This window comes from Saimiri boliviensis, chromosome 5 (assembly GCF_048565385.1).
Source record: "Saimiri boliviensis isolate mSaiBol1 chromosome 5, mSaiBol1.pri, whole genome shotgun sequence".
Taxonomy (NCBI): domain Eukaryota; kingdom Metazoa; phylum Chordata; class Mammalia; order Primates; family Cebidae; genus Saimiri; species Saimiri boliviensis.
This window is the reverse complement of record NC_133453.1, coordinates 43,545,042-43,565,726: the sequence shown is the minus strand read 5'-3', so window position 1 is coordinate 43,565,726 and position 20,685 is coordinate 43,545,042. Positions and strand designations below refer to the sequence as shown.

Below are 20,685 nucleotides of genomic sequence, written 5' to 3'. Positions count from 1 at the left end.
AAGACCAGCCTGGCCAACATGGCAAAACCCCATCTCTGCTAAAAATACAAAAATTAGCTGGCATGGTGGCAGGCTGGTAATCCCAGCTACTTGGGAGGCTGAGGCAGGAGAATCGCTTGAACCCAGGAGGCAGAGGTTGCAGTGAGTGGAGACCACACCAACGTACTCCAGGCTGAGCAAGACTGTGTCTCAAAAAAGAAAAGAAAAGAAAAATTCTATTCACATTAAGATACCAACAGAAGAAAAACAGTATCAAGTACAAGTCAGTAATCAAGTCACAAGGACAGATGGCTATTTACAATCAAGTCACTTCTCACACAAGCTACTCTAGACATTGTGGTAAGTAATGGTAGGGATTTACTTTACAACTGTTTACTTCATACCGGTAATGGTTGGCAGGTGCTTTGCTGGATAAACAAACTAGTCTTTACATAAATTCTCAGAACAAAGCATTTCCAGTGAAGTTTCAGAGCCTTAGAGAGGATCTTCCAGTAGTTTTATCCTCTAAAAGATCTCAAGAATGTCTCTCCTAAGCCAGATGGCTGAAACAAAAAGTTACTCATATTTCTTGCTCTCTCAAAAAATAATTGTCTCTTGTACACAATTTGTAACTTACATCTTCAAGTTCTGTTGCAGCAATTGATGTCACGTATCCAGCAAATCTGCTGTCACTTCCACCATAAATTTCTTGGTCATAATAACCTGTAGAATCAAGGCCCACTCCTTGAGCTTCATCAAGAGCTGCCTTCTTGCCTTGAATTTCTCGAATCTGTGCTTCAATATCTATAAAAAGATAATACAGACTTTCTTTATTTCACTTTCCAAACAATTCCCAACATCATGCATTTCTTTACTAGGTAATTATCAAAATACTCAGAAAATGTACAGTAATTACACCATTTAAGGGAACAGTAACCACAACAGCATAAGCATGCTCTAGAAATTAAACCATGACAGGCTGGGTGCAGTGGCTCATGCCTGCAACCCCAGCACTTTGGGAGTCAGAGGTAGGTGTACCACTTGAGGTCAGGAGCTCAAGATCAGCCTGGCCAACATATAGTGAAACCCCGGCTCTATTAAAAAATACAAAAATTAGCTGGGCATGGTGGCACATGCCTGTAGTCCCAGCTACTTGGGAAGCTGAGGCAGGAGAATCACTTGAACCTCAGACACAGAGGGTGTAGGAGCCTAGATCCCGCCACTGTGCTACAGCCTGGCGACAGGCCAAGACTCTGTCGCTCAAAAAAAAAGAAACCGTGATAAAATATCATCTAACATATAACCCAGCTTCAAAAAAAAATTTCCCCAGTTGCCCTAATAATAGCATTTATAGATGTTCTTATTTAACCCATAATCCAACCAAGCACCATACACTGCATTTAGTTGTCACTTTCTTTGTTCTCTAAATACAGACTAGCCTTCCATTTTGTAGTCTTTCCTGACACCAGGTTACTTCTGCAAAGTAACGTTTTAATAATCTGAATAGGACTGTGTGCAGTGGCTCACGACTGTAATCCCAGCACTTTGGGAGGCCAAGGCAGGTGGATCACGAGGTCAGGAGTTAAAGAGATCAGCCTGTCCAATATGGTGAAACCCCATCTCTACTAAAAAAAATACAAAAATTTTGCCAGGTGTGGTGGCATGTGCCTATAGTCCCAGCTACTCAGGAGTCTGAGGCAGGAGAAATGCTTGAACCTGGAAGGCAGAGGTGGCAGTGAGCCAAGATCATGCCACTGCACTTCAGCCTGGTTATGGAGAGCAAAACTCGATCTCAAATAAATAAATAAAAATAAAAATAAGCTGAGATTGCACCAGTGCACTTCAGCCTGGGCCACAGAGTAAGACTCTGTCTCAGAGTAATAATAATAATCTGAATAATACGAAGATATATAAAGAAATAGTTTCTACTGCAAAATATTTCTATGGCCTAACAAAAATAGTTGTTTCAATTCTTGCCAGGCCATGCTGAGTTAAGCCCTTGGACATCAGGCACTTTTAAAAAGCTAACTTGCTGGATGGGTGAGGTGGCTCATGCCTGTAATCCCAGCATTCTGGGAGGCCAAGGTGGGTAGATCGCCTGAGGTCAGGTGTTTGAGACCAGTCTGGTCTTCATGGTAAAACGTCCCTCTACTAAAAATACAAAATTAGCCAGGTGTAGTGACACCCACCTATAGTGCCAGCTACTCAGGAGGCTGAGGCAGGAGAACTGCTTGAACCCAGGAGGCAGAGGTTGCAGTGAGCCAAGATCACGCCACTGCACTTCAGCCTGGGCATGGAAAGCAAAACTCCATCTCAAATAAATAAACAAATAAATAAAAATAATGCTGGGCACAGTGGCTAACACCTCTAATCCCAGCACTTTGGGAGGCCGAGGCAGGCAGATCAGTTGAGGTCAGGAGGCATAGTGGCAGGTGGCCTGTAATCCCAGCTACTCAGGAGGCTGAGGCGGGAGAATCACCTGAACCCGGTAGGTGGAGGTTGCAGTGAGTCGAGATCGTGCCATTCCAGCCTGAGCAACAAGAGTGAAACTCAGTCTCAAAAAAAAATTTTTTAATAAAAATAAAAATGCTCATCTGCTAGCTGCATGTATCAAAAGATAAAGATTCAAATAGCATCCTGCATTTGCCAAACTTCCCAACCCCCAGCTAAACAAGAAAGCCCTCTATAGTCCCTCAAGATAGACTTTCAGGATAACAAAACGTCCTCATCTGATCTAAGGCGCAGCTGGGTCACATTTCCTTGTAAGAAAGGAGCAGAAGCAGGTCTCAAACTGAAGGCAGGGCGCGGTAGCTCACACATGCCATCCATGCCATCCAAACACTTTGGAAGGCTGAGGTGGGCAGATCATTTGAGCCCAAGGGTTCAAGACCAGCCTGGGCAACATGGCAAAACCCCATCTCTACAAAAAATGCAAAAATTAGCCAGGCATGGTGGCACACCTATAGCCCCCTGCAATTTGGGGGCTGAGGTGAGAGGACTCCTTGAGCCCGGGAGGTCAAGGCTGCAGTGAGCCACGACTGCTGCCACCGCACTCTAGCCTGGATGAGAGAGAGAGACCCTGTCTGAGAAACAAAGAAACTGAAAATGATAGACAGAATAGTTTTAATGCTGAATTTAGCAGATCCAGTTTGTGATCAGATCTCAAAATTCTTACAGTGTTACACAGCACCACTATCTGCACAGATGTTACTTTGTCCCCAAACCATTACAGCAGCCCAGGCAGCCAGAAATATTCTCACTTGAGCAGGGTGGTTCTTTTTACTATGATCTCTACTTTTTGTTCGTAGTTTTATATTTTGAAATTTTTTAAAACTACATTTGCCCCACTCCCACCCTCTTCAGGTTTTTTTTGTTTTGTTTTGTTTTTGTTGTTTTTTTTTTTTTGAAACAGTTTCCCTCTTGTTGCCCAGGCTGGAGTGCTAGTAACACGATCTTGGCTCATTGCAACCTCCACCTCCCAGGTTCAAGTGATTCTCCTGCCTCAGCCTCCCAAATAGCTGTGATTACAGGCACCAACCACCATGCCAGCCCCAGGCTTTTTCTTGAATCACAGGTGTATTTATCATTTTTACCTAAATAAGTTTTTTGTAAAAGGACCAGAAATGCTACTTCCATGAGGATTTAGGCAAGAAACAAATGGGTGAATCAGGCCAAATAGTCTGCAGTCTCTACAGCATCAGTACAGTCTAAGGACCACCTATCTACAAAGAAATGACCTGGTGCACTAGTTACAAAGGTGGAATCCTAGGTCTTGGATATACTAACTCCGGACCTCCAACTCAGTCTGTGAAGCCCAGGATTCTGCCTCATTAACACTCTAGGAAACTATTCTACCTGGCCCTTCACCCCTCCCATTTCCAACCCCAGCCTACCCCTACCAAATTTTCCAATTTAGATCATTTTATACTTTCCCCTACCTCATATACAAATAAAAAATAGGAAAAGGGCACTGTTTTATAAAAACTGCATCACACTACACATACTGTGCAACTTGCTGTTTCCCCCTTATCAGGCAGCTCTCTTATTTTCAGTGTAAAGAACTTCTCCGGCCGGGCGCGGTGGCTCACGCCTGTAATCCCAGTACTTTGGGAGGCCGAGGCAGGTGGATCACGAGGTCAAGAGATTGAAACCATCCTGGTCAACATGGTGAAACCCTGTCTCTACTAAAAATACAAAAAATCAGCTGGGCATGATGGTGCGTGCCTGTAATCCCAGCTACTCAGGAGGCTGAGGCAGGAGAATTGCCTGAACCCAGGAGGCGGAGGTTGAGGTGACCCGAGATCGCACCATTGCACTCCAGCCTGGGTAACAAGAGCGAAACTCCGTCTCAAAAAAAAAAAAAAAAGAACTTCTCCATCCTAAAGTTTTAGCAACTAGTTCCTCATTTGGATAACATTTATTCAGGAATTACTTTCAGCTACTGAATTTTACCTATTGATTTTTTTGTACCTGCTGATTAGCATCAGAGTTTTCCAATTACGAAGGTTCATAAAAGACTAAAATAGTGTTATGAAATCTATGTAAATCATAACTAGGTCCTTATTAAATCAAACTTTAGTAACAAAATTGCCCAGCCCAAAATCTCCTGGGACTAGGCAGCTGTTTGTAGTTAATTAATCCTGAGGGGAGTTTATCACTGAGCTTCTCATAGGCAGTACAATTAAATCTTTATATGCAAATCAATCATTGTTTTGTTTTTGCTTGAAATTACGAATATAAAGTCCAAAAAGCTAATGGGCTTTGTTAACACATTGCAAACTGCAGCACATTTACACATACATTATGTGATCCATAAAATTAAGACATTAGATTCCATAAAACTCAGCAGCTTAATATGCAATTCAGGGAATAACTAAAATCTCAAATTTTGCCGGACCCAGTGGCTCATGCCTGTAATCCCAGTACTTTGGGAGGCCAAGGCAGGTGGATCACAAGGTAAGCAGATCAAGACCATCCTGGCCAACATGGTGAAACCTCATGTCTACTAAAACACAAAAAAATTTAGCTGGGCGTGGTGGTGCATGCCTGTAGTCCCAGCTACTCAGGAGGCTGAGGAAGGGGAATCACTTGAACCCAGAGGCAGAGGCTGCAGTAAGCCAAGACAGCGCTACTGCACTCCAGCCTGGGCCACAGAGAGAGAGAGACTCTCAAATAAAAAATAAAAAATAAAAATAATAAAATAAAAAGGTAATCAGACTGGGCATGGTGACTCATGCCTGTGACTCTCAGCACTTTGGGAGGCCAAAGCAGGCAGATCACTGGAGTTCATGAGTTCAAGACCAGACTAAGCAACATGACAAAACCCTGTCTCTACAAAAAAAATACAAAAATCAGGCATGGTGGTGCACACCTATAGTCCCAGCTACTCAGGAGGCTGAGGTCACAGGATGGCTTGAGCCTGGGAGGTGGAGGCTGCAGTGAGCTGAGATCACACAACTGTACTTCTGCCTGGATGTTAGAGCCAGACCTTGTTTCCAAATAAGTAAGTACATAAATAAGTAATCTGTAGAAGTCATGAAAAGTAATTTTCCAAATTTTTCTCTCCATGCCAGCAAAGGTTTGTAAAATTCCACTTCAAATTTTATATCTCTAGGAAGGATAAAGTTGTCTCTAACTCCGTATTTTCAAAACCAACACTAAACTATAGCCTGGTGTGTGTTAAGTATTCCTATAATTTCTTAAATATAAACTGACTAAAAATGTGCAAGTAAATCATTTCTGACAAGAAATGACCAATGCCCAATGCATAAAATTGCTTGGCAACTGGCTGGGCACAGTGGCTCATGCCTGTAATCCCAGCACTTTGGGAAGCCAAGGCAGGCAAATAACTTGAGGTCAGGAGTTCAAAAGCAGCCTGGCCAACATGGTGAAACCCTGTCTCCACTAAAAATAAAAAACTTAGCCAGGCATGGTGATGGCATAAGTAATCCCAACTACTCAGGAGGCTGAGGCATGAGACTCGCTTGAACCTGGGAGGCGGAGGTTGCAGTGAGCCAAGATCGCGCCACTGCACTCCGGCCTGGGCAACCAGAGAATCCTTTGAGTCTGGGAGGCAGAGGTTGCAGTGAGCCAAGATCATGCCACTGCGCTCCAGCCTAGGTGAAAGAGTGAGACTCCGCCTCAAAAAAAAACAAAAACAAAAACAAAAAAGCGTTGGCAACTATGGATAAAAAAGAGAACATATCAAAATGAGTAACAAGAGGTCCAAAACAATGAAGACTTAAGGAAGCAAAGAAACGTTTATGCTAACAAACAAGCAAAAAAGAAACGTTTATGCTAATGTCTTCCAACTTCAATTAGGACCAACATGAACAAATCCTGTTCCAGCCTAATCCCTTCCCAATTTGGATTTGTAGTTCAATACATTCAGATGTGAAGACAAAGAAAAAAGGGATACTGTCTGCTAGTGACTGGGCAAGAAGAGACTAGGAATTCCTATTGGCCACGCATAAAACTGCCAAGAGCTGGCACTCTTTAACCCATTTAAACCCTTAAATATTCCAATGTCCACACTGTTTTACACATCAATAATTTCTGCCTTTTTATTACTGGGTAGTATTCCACTGGCCTACAGTATGTTTATCCATTCTCTAGTTGAAGTACACTCAAGCTGCAGTTTGTAGTGATTACAAGTTAGGTTGCTGTAAACATCTGTTTAGAGGTTTTTGTGTGAAGACAGGTTTTAATAACACTAGGCTAGGCTGGATGAGGTGGCTCATGCCTGTAATACCAGCATGCTGGGAGGCCAAGATGGGTGGATCATGAGGTCAGGAGTTTGAGACCAGCCTGGACAACATGGTGAAACCCCGTCTCTACTAAAAATAACAAAAATTAGCTGAGCTTGGTGGCGCGCACCTGTAGTCCCAGCTACTCAGGAGGCTGAGGCAGAGAACTGCTTGAACCCAGGAAGCAGAGGTTGCAGTGAGCTAAGATCGCACCACTGCACTCCAGGTTGGGCAACAGAGCGAGACTCCTGTCTCAAAAAATGAACGAACAAACAAAAAAACTAGGGTAAATAACTATACCTAGGAATGGGATTGCTGGGTCCCACAGTAAATAAATGTTTACCTTTGTAAGAAACTTAGCCTTTCTGATGGGTTTACTTCTGCAAATAAGAGCAGAAGAGAGCAGAATGTATAACAGAAAAAGACTTCTGAGAAATGAAATGGAAGAGAGAGATTTAGGGAACAAGTAAGATAGAAGCTGGGACAAGTGAGGTTAATAAATTCCAATTATGTGGAAGCAGAAAAAGGAGTATAGGATAGAAATTTGTGATATGGATTAACTAAACTACCAATTTTCTGGATGAAAAACACATTTCTGTTCCCTGTCTCAATTTTTCCCCTACCCCATCTTTAGTAAAACCCACTAACTGAGGGAAGGGTAGGGATATATGCTAGGACTCTTAGCTACTGATTCTGAAATCTTTTTTTTTTTTTTTTTTTGAGATGGAGTTTCGCTCTTCTTATCCAGGCTGGAGTGCAATGGCGCGATCTCAGCTCACCGCAACCTCTGTCTCCTGGGTTCAGGCAATTCTCCTGCCTCAGCCTCCTGAGTAGCTGGGATTACAGGCACGCGCCACCATGCCCAGCTAATTTTTTGTATTTTTAGTAGAGACGGGGTTTCACCATGTTGACCCGGATGGTCTCGATCTCTTGACCTCGTGATCCACCCGCCTCGGCCTCCCAAAGTGCGGGGATTACAGGCGTGAGCCACCGCACCCGGCCCCTGATTCTGAAATCTTAAAAAGGAAGCAGAGATTCCCTATCTTGATGGTAGATTCAGAATCCTAAACTGAAGTTACAGGTAGTCCTTGCAATTCCGATTTGTCATATCCAAGTGTAGTTTTTAAAAATGTCTTAGGCATGAGATCAAAGCACTAGTTAAGTATGTATCACACTTGTATTACCAAAGAGCCATCCTAAAGGAAGAGCCTTGATGGTATACTGTCAAGAATCAGGTTTTTCTTAAATTGGTCATCTTATTTTAAGACGTGTGTAACTGTGTCATATAAAACTATGTCAGGTGGCAGTTAGGCTTGTTAGAAAACTGAGGGTACATTTATTGCCACTAAAATTATGGTGGGAGGGTAACCAGAAAGTGCAAATCCTTTCCTAAGATTTTCACTGGGCGTGGTGGCTCACAACTGTAATCCCAGCACTTTGCGAGGCCTAGCAAGGCAGGTGAATCACCTGAGGTCAGGAGTTCAAGAGCAGCCTAGCCAACATGGAAAAACCCTATCTCTACTAAAAAGACAAAAATTAGCTGGGCATGGTGGTGGGCGCCTGTAGTCCCAGCTACTCAAGAGACTGAGGCAGGAGAATCACTTGACCCAGGGAGGCAGAAGTTGCAGTGAACCAAGATTGTGCCACTGCACTCTAGTCTGGGTGACAGAGCGAGACTCCTTCTCAAAAAAAAAAAAAAAAAAATTCCTCTTCCTGGGGGTGTGTGGTAGAGCTCATACCTGTAATCCTAGCACTTTGGGAGGCCAAGGCAGGTGGATCACCTAAGGTCAGGAGTTCAAGATCAGCCTGGCAAACATGACAAACTCCACGTCTACTAAAAATACAAAAATTAGCCAGACGTGGTGGCACACACCTGTAATCCCAGCTACATACTAGGAAAGCTAAGACAGGAAAATCACTTAAACCCAGGAGGCGGAGGTTGTGCTGAGCCAAGATCATGCCATTGCACTCCAGCCTGGGAAACAAGAAGGAAACTCCGTCTTAAAATAAATTTACACATAAATAATGGGAAGAAGGGACCAGTGTACAAATTAAACAAAGTTGGTTTAAGCTTATAACTCTTGAAGCTAGGTGATAAGTACATAAGGAGTTCATTTTACTACTCCCTCTACTTTTCTGTTTTGTTGTTTTGTTTTGAGACGGACTGTCACTCTGTTGCCCAGGCTGAAGTGCAGTGGGGTAATCTTGGTTCACTGCAAACTCCGCCCGACAAGTTCAAGCAATTCTCCTGCCTAAGCCTCCCATGTAGGGATTACAGGCGCGCACCACCATGCCTCACTAATTTTTGTATTTTTAGTAGAGATGGGGTTTCACCATGTTGGCAAGGCTGGTCTTGAACTCCTAACCTCAGTTGATCCACCCACATCATTCTCCCAAAGTGCTGGGATTACAGATGTGAGCCACCATGCCCAGCCTGTTGTTTTGTTTTGTTTTGTTTTGTTTTTGAGACAGAGTCCTGCTCTGTTACCCATGCTGGAGTGCAGTGGCACGATCTCCACTCACTGCAACCTCTGCCTCCTGGGTTCAAGCAATACTACTGCTTCAGCCCCCCTAGTAGCTGGGATTACAGGCAGGCATCACCACACCCAGATAATTTTTGTGTTTTTTAGGAGACACAGGGTTTCCCCAGGTTGACCAGGCTGGTCTTGAACTCCGAAGCTCAGGTGATCCACCTGCCTCAGCCTCCCAAAGTGCTGGGATTACAGGTGTGAGCCACTGTGCCCAGCCTTGTTTTTTTGAAACTGGGTCTAACTTTTGCCCAGGCTGAAGTACAATGGTGCCATCATAGTTCACTGCAGCCTCAATCTCCTGTGCTCAAGAGATCCTCCCAACTCAGCCTCCCAAATAGTTGGGACTACAGGCATGCACCATCACACCTGGCTAACTTGTGTGTTTTTTTTTTTTTTTTTTGTAGAGACAGGGTCTCACCATATTGCCCAGGCTGGTCTTGAACTACTAAGCTGAAGCCAACCACCCAGGCATGCCATTATACCAGCCTCTCTCTACTTTTCTGTATGTTTGCAGTCTCAAGCAATCCTACTGTCTTTGCTTCCCAAAATGCTGGGATTGTATTCGTGAGCAACGCCTGGCATCTTGTATTTTAAACTCAAACCTAAGTATCAAACTTGAGAAAAACAACTCATAGTACTAATAGCAGGTCACATCTGATACAGCTATTTAACTGCTCCCCACCAATTCTTTCCCTCTGATATCCCCTCCCATGCCTTTTCTTCCCCTCTCCTCCCTACTGCTGAGATGAAGTTTCACTTAGTCTCCCAGGCTGGAGTGCAATGGCATGATCTCAGCTCACTGCAACCTCTGTCTTGTGGATTTAACCGATTCTCCTGCTTCAGCCTCCCAAGCAACTGGGATTACAGGCCCATGCCACCATGCCCAGCTAATTTTTTTTATTTTTTTTATTTTTTTTTTGAGATGGAATCTCACTCTGTGGCCCAGGCTGAAAGGCAGTGGCACGATCTCGGCTCACTGCAACCTCTGCCTCCTAGCTGGGTGCAAGCGATGCTCCTATCTCAGCCTCCCAAGTAGCTGGGATTATAGGCACGTGACACCAGGACCAGCTAATTTTTGTATTTTTAGTAGAGACAGGGTTCACTATGTTGATCAAGCTGGTCTCGAACTCCTAACCTCGTGATCTGCCTGCATCAGCCTCCCAAAGTGCTGAGATTACAGGTGTGAGCCACCATGCCTGGCTGCCTTTTCTTCTTTCTATGCCTTAGATCCTGCTAAACCCAACTTGTAGCGCTTCTTCCTTCTTGATGTTTATTTTTCATTTTTCATCCAGTTTATTTTCAATGTTCTAATCACTGCTCATTACATGTTACAGAGATACTGCCCTCAGATGTCAATCTCTCACTGACACCTTTTAGTCTGGTCCATAAGTGATACCTATTTTCTTTCGGCCAGCTGTAACGGCTGAACAAGTATTTCCCAAATACAAGACTTCTAAAGGACATCAGAGGAAAACAAGAAGTATATTTTGCATCCCATCTCTGAACTTTTTCATTAAGCAAAACTCCAATAGGACAACTAACTATGATAGAAATCATTTTACCCAATACTACAAACAATACTGATGAATTTATTCATAAATAATTAATTCTGGTTTTTTTGTTTTTTGTTTTTTTTAAAAGTTTCAAGGCCAGGCACAGTGGCTCACACCTGTAATCCTAGAATGGTGGGAGGCCAAAGCAGAAGGACTGCTTGAGCCCAGGAGTTCGAGATCAGCCTGGGTAACACAGCAAGACCCTATCTCTAAAAAAAAAAAAAAAAAAAAAAAAAAACGTAAAAATTAGTCAGGCATGATGGCACACGCCTGTAGCTGTAACTCCTCAGGAGGCTGAAATGGGAGGATCACTTGAGCCTGGCAGCTGTAGGTTACGGTGAGCTATGATCATGCCACTGCACTCCAACCTGGGCAACAGAGCAAGACTCGGTCTCAAAAATAAACACAGGAAAACAAAAATATCAGCAAGATACACAATAACAAAACTATACCTATTCCAGCCATTTCTCAAGCTAAGAATTAGGGAAAAAAACTGTTTCAGCTTTGTGATGTCCCAAAAAATCTAATTCAAAGGATTAGTGGAAAAACAAGCATATTTTTTGTTTCCCTTCCAAAACAGAGAAGAATGTGTATTCCTTACTTGTTTGTCAAAGTCAACAGTATCTGAAGAACTGCTGGATGGCAAAATTATGCACATTCATAACCATACACCTGACACAATTTAACATGCAGAAAGATCTAAAAGATTTTATCTGATTTAAGTCCAGCTCTTTTCATATTTCAGTCCTAGAAAGCATAAGCCACATTGGCAAAGGTAAAATATCATCAGATTGGTTAAAGAGGATGTGAGCGCTGATCCTAATAGAAATGTTTGAAAGGGTTGGGGTACAGTGGCTCATGCCTGTGATCCCAGCACTTTGTGAGGCTGAGGTTGGAGGAGCTACCTGAGGTCAGGAGTTTCAGACCAGCCTGTCCAACATGGCAAAACCCTGTCTCTAAAAATGCAAAAATTAGTTGGGTGTGGTGGCGCATGCCTGTGATCCATACTCAGGAGGCTGAAGCAGGAGAATCGCCAAGTTGCTGTGAGCTGAGATCACACCACCGCACTCCAGCCTTAGGCAACAGAGCAAGACTGTGTCAAAAAAAAAAAAAGAAAAAAGGAAATGTTTGAAAGAAATATGACAGCAAGAAAACAATAGTTATCAGGTTATATCAACCTTGGAGCTAAACAGAAGAGAAAATCTTAACACAACAGATTATATTCTAAGCAATATAACATTAATACTGCCTGCAATAGCAGCACTGCCCAAAAAACCAATAATAGAGGCCGGGCGCGGTGGCTCAAGCCTGTAATCCCAGCACTTTGGGAGGCCGAGGCGGGTGGATCACGAGGTCAAGAGATCGAGACCATCCTAGTCAACATGGTGAAACCCCGTCTCTACTAAAAATACAAAAAACTAGCTGGGCGTGGTGGCGCATGCCTGTAATCCCAGCTACTCAGGAGGCTGAGGCAGGAGAATTGCCTGAACCCACGAGGCGGAGGTTGCAGTGAGCCGAGATCGCGCCATTGCACTCCAGCCTGGGTAACAAGAGCGAAACTCCGTCTCAAAAAAAAAAAAAAAAAGCAATAATACTGCTTCAGGTTATCAAAAATGGCTTAACAAGAGAAAAGGTGATGGACCATGAAGAACTAGAGTTCCACCAGGAAAATGTTATGAGGAAAGGAGCAAGAAGCTAGCTATGTCAGTGCTATGTGTATTTCTACTAAACATTTATCATCCCCTGATTTACATTCCATACAGATGGGAACAGGCAGTACTCAAGTGTTGACTTAAACGTTCCGCTACCTTCTTACAGCATCACTTAATTGCCATTGATAGAATAATCCCAAATAAAAACAAGTTTAGCCAAGAATAGCAATAGACCAAAGCTTCGAGCTGGGTTTCTATCAAATGCAGGAAAATTAATCAGAACTTTGATTTTCCTATCTGAGGAGGGCATCTTATACTGCAAATATCAATAAATAAGTAAAAAAAAAAAAAAAAAAATCAATGCTATACAATGTCCCCAAATGAATCTCCTTAATGAACGAAAACAGCAACATCTCTATATTTTCTATTTATTTTGTAAAAGGTTATGTTCCAGATAGACTAAAGACAAAAGAAGGCCGGGCGCGGTGGCTCAAGCCTGTAATCCCAGCACTTTGGGAGGCCGAGGCGGGTGGATCACGAGGTCGAGAGATCGAGACCTTCCTAGTCAACATGGTGAAAACCTGTCTCTACTAAAAATACAAAAAACTAGCTGGGCGTGGTGGCGCGTGCCTGTAATCCCAGCTACTTAGGAGGCTGAGGCAGGAGAATTGCCTGAGCCCAGGAGGCGGAGGTTGCGGTGAGCCGAGACGGCGCCATTGCACTCCAGCCTGGGTAACAAGAGCGAAACTCCGTCTCACACACACACAAAAAAGACAAAAGAATAAGGCCTAAGAACACTAATAAAGCATTTAAATCCTAAATACCTAAAATAATACTAATATTAAAGCCATTGCCAATTCATCAGCATGTTTTGAATTGCAGAAAGCTGGACTTCAGGTCCTCTGGGTGATCCGACTGTTCAAAGCCATTCACATTCTCGTCCTAACCAACCTTTCCAGACTCATCTATTCCTTCTCCTTGAACCCTCTGTTCCTGCCACAGCAGACTACTACTCAAACACACCTTTCACGATTTCAATACCTTGTTACAAGATGTTACAAGATGTTCTCTCACGCTCAGATGTCCTTCCGATTTAAAACTGACTGATCCTTTTAAAACAGGGACAGGTAACCTCCTCAGTGAAATAACCCTAAGCATAAATTAATCATTCCGTTACCCAGGTTCCCAGAACATGTTTGCTTGTTCTTCTACTTAGGCATTCATTTGGCCTTATGAGAGAATGAGGACACATACACATCTGTTTTCCCCATCAGACAGGAACATTTTGGATGGCCTCAGTCTGTTACCTCTCACAAACCAATACCGAGCCAAACACCTAGAAAGGACATATGAAACAAAAGTGACTCTTATAAGTCTCGTGCTCAGTGAAAATTTCGGATTCCAAGTCAGAAATCAAAAAAAGCAGTTCCAACTTCCCATGTCTCTTTTCTGAAAAGTGATCCCATTTCCTGTCATATCTGGATACTTCCTAATGAACTACAGTATATTCCCAATGTTTTCTTAATTTGCAGACTGTATTCCATAAAACGATCAACTAGTTTGAAAGCTTCGGCCATCAATGAAAGTAATTTATCTTTCCCTCTTCCATCTGCTCCTCCAATAACCGGTCTCCAAAGAAAACGATCAATATAATAGTAAAAGTGAAGGAGGAAAAAAAACACTATCAGATTTTATCCCCAAATCGTTTCGTGCAAAGAAACAAGCAATTAACACTAATGCTTGAAAACACACAAGGGTAGGAGTAATGGAATCCAAATTCGATTCAGTCCTGCCGGAAAAGCGGCTGCCGTATTTCAGTGCTTTTCTGACCCTCTTCTGCACAAACTATGCGGACGACAGTGTCGAGAGGCGAGTGAGACTTTCTCCTCACGCCCGTTTCCCAGATCCCTTGCCCACGAATCCTACTGAGGAAGCCGTTTAAACAAGGCCCTCTGGTCAGAGAAGAGAAGCAACCCTGAAGTAGCAGGTCCCAAACACTGAACAAAGCGCCAGTCGGGGGTGTAAGAGGAGGACGCCATTACGCGGGGTAGTGGCCTGCGCCGCTGGCGCGGAGGAGACGACCCTAGGCCCCGAAACGCAGGCTTGGCTCCTACGAAAGAAACCACAGGAAGAGGCAGAACCCTAGGAAGAAAGGCTCTCAGTAGGCTAGCAACGGAGAAAACAAGTAAGCAGGGAAAAACCGCTTACCTTCGTGAGTCTTGGCGATCTTCGCCATTTTGTCCGCTCGAACACACAGACGGAACTGGCGCTCCCAAGAACTTCCGCTCGTCGCCGCCGCGACGGAGAAAAATAGCTGAGTGCTGCACTCTGCGCGTGCGCCAAACGGGAGCGCGCTCCGTCGGGGGACACGTGACAAAGCTGCCACCTAGAGGGAACCGAGAGATGCATTGTGGGTGGGGGAGGAGCTACGGTTGGGCCCTGTGGCTACTTTCCTGTTGACTCAGGAAATCCTCGGGCCAAGCCGTAAGGTCCTCAAGTGAGTAACTGCCCTGGAGGAAAGTGGATTCTAGGAGGGGAGTTAAGAACACAATCCCAGCTACTCTGGAGGCTGAGGCGGGAGCATCGCTTGAGCCCAGGAGTTTGAGGCTGCCGTGAGCAGTTATCTTGTCACGTCACTGTACTCCAGCCTCCAGCCTGGGCGACAGATCAAGACCCCGAGACCCCTCTCTCAAAAAGAAAAAAAAAAACCGCTGTACGAAACCCTGCGGTTTCAGAGCTGGATGAGACCTCAGACATTCAATCCCTTTACTCAAAACTCACCGGAAGATCTCGAGGAAAACTTTCCCTTGCAGCGCTCTCAGTCTTTATAGTGCTTAGTTACGAAAACAGTCTTAACAGTCCCATCTTTTACCCTGTAATTCAAGGTCATTTTTCTTTCGTTATGTTTAATAATTGCAGGTAATTTAGGTAGGAATTTTGTTGAGCGTCACAAATCGTTATTGAGTTGCGCAATGAGAATTTTGCCACCCTTTTAAAGCCTTTTAACTTTATGGGTTCTTAGAAAACCACTCATCGTCATTATTAACATTCATTTAATGTTTTTCTTAACTCCAACACGGTATTTCTAAATCAGGAATTTTCATAGATCAGAATACGATAGTCTGTTTTCCCAGGCATCAACTATCATAACCTTGTACTGTCATGCTGGTCTTGGACTTCGGCAATGAAAAAGAAAGAAAGGCTCAGAAAGATGGGTCCCAGAAGTAGCCCAGGAAAACATAGTTATCAAGGTTAAAGCCATCACAAAGAAAGAAGTATCTTGTTATGTGATAAACTTAGAACCCGAATACTAACCATACCATGGGGTCAGTATGGTCGCTTGAAGGGAGGGAAATGGTATGGGTGTGTTCATTTTGCAGGAAGACACCCATATCTACTTTGGGTAAAGTGAGGAGCCATTTTCCTGAGACTAGGGGTAGATGGGAGCTATATGGACGACGGCACTGGGCTGAGAGCTTAGATATCCTGTCCCTGCTGACTCCTGACCTGCAGCCTAGCTTCCTCTTCCCCTCTCACCAGACTCCCTCCCTTCTTTGGAGCAGGTGACACAAAGGATGTTTTTTGTTTTGTTTTTTTTGACACAGAGTCTTGCTTTGTTGCCCAAGCTGGAGGGCAGTGGTATGATCACAGCTCACCTTAACTTCGACCTTAAGGTTCAAGAGACTCTCTTGTCTCAGTCTCCAGAGTAGCTGGTACCACAAACATGGGCCACCATACCTGGCTAATTATTTTTTGTAGAATGAGATCTCACTATATTGCCCAGGCTGGTCTCAAACTCTTGGCCTCAAGCAGTTCTCCTGCCTCAGACTCCCAAAGTGCTGGGATTACAGGCGTGAGCCACCACAGATTTTTATTAGCATCAGTAAAAGAATAAATTTGATAAATTAAAATTTTTGGCCAGGGGTGGTGGCTCACACCTGTAATCCCATCACTTTGGGAAGCCAAGGCAGGTGGATCACCTGATGTCAGGAGTTCAAGACCAGCCTGACCAACATGGCAAAACCCTCTACTAAAAATGCAAAAATTAGCTGGGGGTGGTGGTGCACTCCTGTAATCTCAGCTACTCTCGGGAGGCTAAGGCACAAGAATCGCTTGAACCCAGGAGGCAGAGTTTGCACTGATCCGAAACTGCACCACTGTACTCCAGCCTGGGTGACAGGGTGAGACTCCATCTCCAAAAATGAAAAGAATTCATCCACATTGACAAGAAGAACCATAAGAACATCGCCTTTTTGTCTCATGTTTTTAAAAAAGACAGATTTTTCACATGCCAGACCATTGGGCTAAAAGTAAATAAGACAAATTTCATATGTAAAATGTGACGGTTAATTTTAATTGTCAATTTGACTGGATTAAGGAATACCTAGAAACCTGGTAAAGCTATTTTGTGGTGTATCTGTATGGGTGTTTCCAGAGATTAGTGTGTGAGTCCAGGTGGGTTAGGTACGGAAGATCCGCCCTCAGTGTGCCAGGTACCATCCAGTCTGCTGGGGAGCCGAGGAAGAACAGAAGCAGAGAAAAGGTTTATGTGCCAAAGCTGGATACATACACTCTTATGTCAGTTTATGTGCCAAAGCTGGATACATACACTCTTCCTCTATTGTTTTTGGACAACAACCCCAAGGTGCTCAGCCTTTGGACTCCTGGATTTACACCAGCAGCACCCCACCCCCACCCCTTCCTCCTGGTTCTCAGGCCTTGACCTTGGACTGAGTTACATCATTGCCTTCCCTAGTTCTGAACCTTGGGCCTTGGACCAAGCTACTAACATCTCAGGGCCTTCACTTTGCAGATGGCCTGTCAAGGGGCTTAGTCTTCAAAATTGCAGGAGCCAATTCCCTGATAAATCCCAATGTGATAGTTCTTACCTCACAGGCTTGCTTCTTTAGTTTCGTTTCGTTTTGCTCTGTTGTCCCAACTGTAGTGCAGTGGCTAACTGCAGTCTCAGATTTCTGGGCTCTGGTGATCCTCCCAACTCAGCCTCCTGAGTAGCTAGGATTACAGGTACACACCACCATGCCCAGCTACTTTTTATTTTTATTTTTTATTTTATTTATTTATTTTTTTTAGACAGAGTCTTGCTCTGTCACCAGGCGCCAGGCTGGAGTGCAGTGGCACAATACCAGCTCACTGCAATCTCTGCCTCCTGGGTTCAAGCAATTCTCCTGTCTCAGCCTCCCGAGTAGCTGGGACTACAGGCACACGCCACCACGCCTAGCTAATTTTTGTGTTTTTTAATAGAGATGGGGTTTCACCATGTTGGCCAGGATGATCTCCATCTCTTGACCTCGTGATCTGCCTGCCTTGGCCTCCCAAAGTGCTAGGATTACAAGCATGAGCCACCATGCCCAGCCTTTTTATTTTTTGAGATAGAGTCTTACTCTGTCACCCAGGCTGGAGTACAGTTGCACCATCTCAGCTCACTGCAACCTCTAGCTGGAACCACAGGTGTGAGCCACCACACCTAGGTAATTTTTATATTTTTAGTAGAGACAGAGCTTTGCCATGTTGGCCAAGCTGGTCTTGAACTCCTGGCCTCAGGTGACCCACCCATGTCGGCCTCCTAAAGTGCTGGGATTACAGGCATGAGCCACCACACTTACCTACTTGTTAAATTTTTTGTAGAGGCAGGGTCTTACTGTATTGCCCTGGCTAATCTCAAACACCTAGCCTCAAGTGATCTTCCCACCTGAGCCTCTCAAAGTGTTGGGATTACAGGCACGAGCCACTTAACCAACTTGGAGAACTTGGGAAATAAGATGTGGTGGGTCCTTGCCACTGTGAGCCAGATCTGGGTCAGAACTTGTATGTATGACCTGGCCCTTATATACACCCACTCTAATAGGATAGTAAGGGGTCAGGCGCGGTGGTTCACACCTGTAGTCTCAGCACTTTGGGAGGCCAAGGTGGGCGGATCACCCGTTAGGAGTTTGAGACCAGCCTGACCAACATCGTGAAACCCTGTTTCTACTAAAAATACAAAAACTAGCCGGGCATGGTGGCTGGCGCATGCCTGTAATCCCAGCTACTTGGGAGGCTGAGGCAAAAGAATGGCTTGAACCTGGGAGGCAAAGGTTGTAGTGAGCCGAGATTGCGCCACTGCACTCCAGCCTGGGTGACAGAGTGAGACAGAGTGAGACTCCGTCTCAAAAACAAAAAAACGATATTATAATACTTTGGATAACAATGTGAATTTGGACCCTGTGTCCCACAGGTCTCAAAATATTTGGTTATTCCACTTTTCCCAGTCTATAGTTACCAGAGCAAATGACAGGTCCCTTTGGAGAAGTATTAAGGGAACCATTAACAAATACTAACAAAAACAGGTCAAGCATGGTGGCTCACGTCTGTAATTCCAACACTTTGGGAGGCCAAGATGGGTGGATTATGAGGTCAGGAGTTCGAGACCAGCCTGGCCAACATGGTAAAACCCTGTTTCTACTAGATATACAAAAATTAGCCAGTCGTAGTGGCACATGCCTATAATCCCAGCTACTCGGGAGGCTGAGGCAGGAGAATTGCTTGAACCCTGGAGGTGGAGGTAGCAATGACCTGACTGTGCCATTGCACTCTAGCCTAGGCAACACAAGCAAGACTCCATCTCAAAAAAAAAAAAAAAAAAAAAAAGGTCTTGGGGACACAAGGTGATATTTACTTGCAGTTACTGTTTTCTTATCTCAGTATTCCTTTTTTTTTTTTTTTTTTAAGACAGAGTCTCGCTCTGTTGCCCAGGCTGGAGTGCAGTAAGTCTCAGGTTACTGCAACCTCTGCCTTCTGGGTTCAAGCAGTTCTCTGCCTCAGCCTCCCAAGTAGCTGGGAGTACAGGTGCACACCACCACACCTGGCTAATTTTTGTATTTAAAGGTGAGGTCTCACCATGTTGCTCAGGCTGGTCTCGAACTCCTGGGCTCAAGCAGTCCACCTGGCTCAGCCTCCCAAAGTGCTAAGATTACAGGCATGAAACACCGTGTCTAACCTTTCCTTTTTTGGGCGGTCACCTTAATTCCTCAAACACTTTTGAACAATATCCCTATATTTTTTGTTTAACTGGTATAATTTCTGTTTTCCTGACCAGTCCCTAAGCAATATTGCCAGTCAGTAATGACAAAATGGCTAGTTAATGTCCTTTGCTATTCCTCTATTTATCAGAAACTAACATATGTAATAGGACTAATCTCTTGTAACTCAGTTCCAAGAGGTGTTCAAGGAAGTTGTTCTTGAATAAGGAAGGTGGTGTTTAAACCAAACATTTCCCAAAAACATTGTCTATTTTTGTTTTGTTTTGTTTTTTTGAGACGGAGTTTCACTCTTTTTGTACAGGCTGGAGTGCAACGGTGCAATCTCAGCTCACCATAGCCTCTGCCTCCTGGGTTCAAGCAATTCTCCTGCCTCAGCCTCCCGAGTAGCTGGGATTACAGACATGCACCACCACACCTGGATAATTTTGGTTTTTTAGTAGAGATGGAGTTTCTCCATGTTGGTCAGGCTGGTCTCGAACTCCCACCCTCAGGTGACCCTCCAGACTTGGCTTCCCAAAGTGCTGGGATTCCAGGTGTGAGCTACCGCTCCTAGCCTTGTTTTGTTTTTGAGATGGGGTCTCACTAATTGCCCGGGCTGGTTTTGAACTCCTGGCCTCAAGTGATTCTCCCTCCTAGGTCTTCCAAAGTGCTGGCATTACAGGCATGAGCCACCACATACATTGAATATGGTAGAGAGAAAAGGTGCCAGTAATACAATTATGTTAACTTTTAAAACTAACTTTATTTCAGGAAAAAATATATATATGATGTTGGGGTAAAGATCATATCGTGTGGTTAAAATTCATCCTATATTTGTTTTGATTGGCGGAGTGACTAAAAATGCTGTTACTGTGCTCACTTCAGCAGCACATATACTAAAATTGGAACAACACAGAGAAGATTAGCTTGGTCCCTCTGCAAGAATGACATTCAAATTTGTGAAGTGTTCCATATTTTTATAAAAATAAAAGAAAAAAATGCTGTTACTACTAGAAATCATTGCCATCTCTATCTACTTGAAGACTTTATGGTTCTTTTCAGTCTACAGGTTTCTGAAGAGTGAGCAAAATCTATAAATAGTGTGATTCTAAGTGGAAGTCAATCAGAAGGATTTCATTTGGAAAGATCACAGAGGCAGAAATAAAAAAGTACAGATAAAATGCTTTATTATGGAAGATTTCAAA

The 20,685-nt window shown here is 44.0% G+C and overlaps 1 protein-coding gene and 1 non-coding gene across 4 annotated transcripts in view; one reads left to right on the top strand and one right to left on the bottom strand.

Moving 5' to 3' along the window:
* Positions 1-14,792, bottom strand: part of SF3B1 (splicing factor 3b subunit 1) — a 45,565-nt gene extending 30,773 nt beyond the window's left edge. For 2 of the 3 annotated variants that reach the window (XM_074399316.1, XM_074399315.1), the window contains exons 1-2: positions 14,670-14,792; positions 617-783 (exon numbers count right to left, since the gene is read on the bottom strand). In XM_074399316.1, coding sequence (XP_074255417.1) covers positions 617-783; positions 14,670-14,697 — 195 coding nt within the window. In that variant the 5' untranslated portion in view covers positions 14,698-14,792. The remainder of the gene's footprint in view (positions 1-616; positions 784-14,669) is intronic. The other variant, XM_003925699.3, reaches the window with a different exon arrangement.
* A 5,560-nt stretch (positions 14,793-20,352) lies between these two features.
* On the top strand, positions 20,353-20,459 carry LOC120364399 (U6 spliceosomal RNA). The gene has a single exon (XR_005579661.1). It is a non-coding gene; the product is annotated as a U6 spliceosomal RNA (small nuclear RNA).
* Positions 20,460-20,685: the final 226 nt, after the last annotated feature.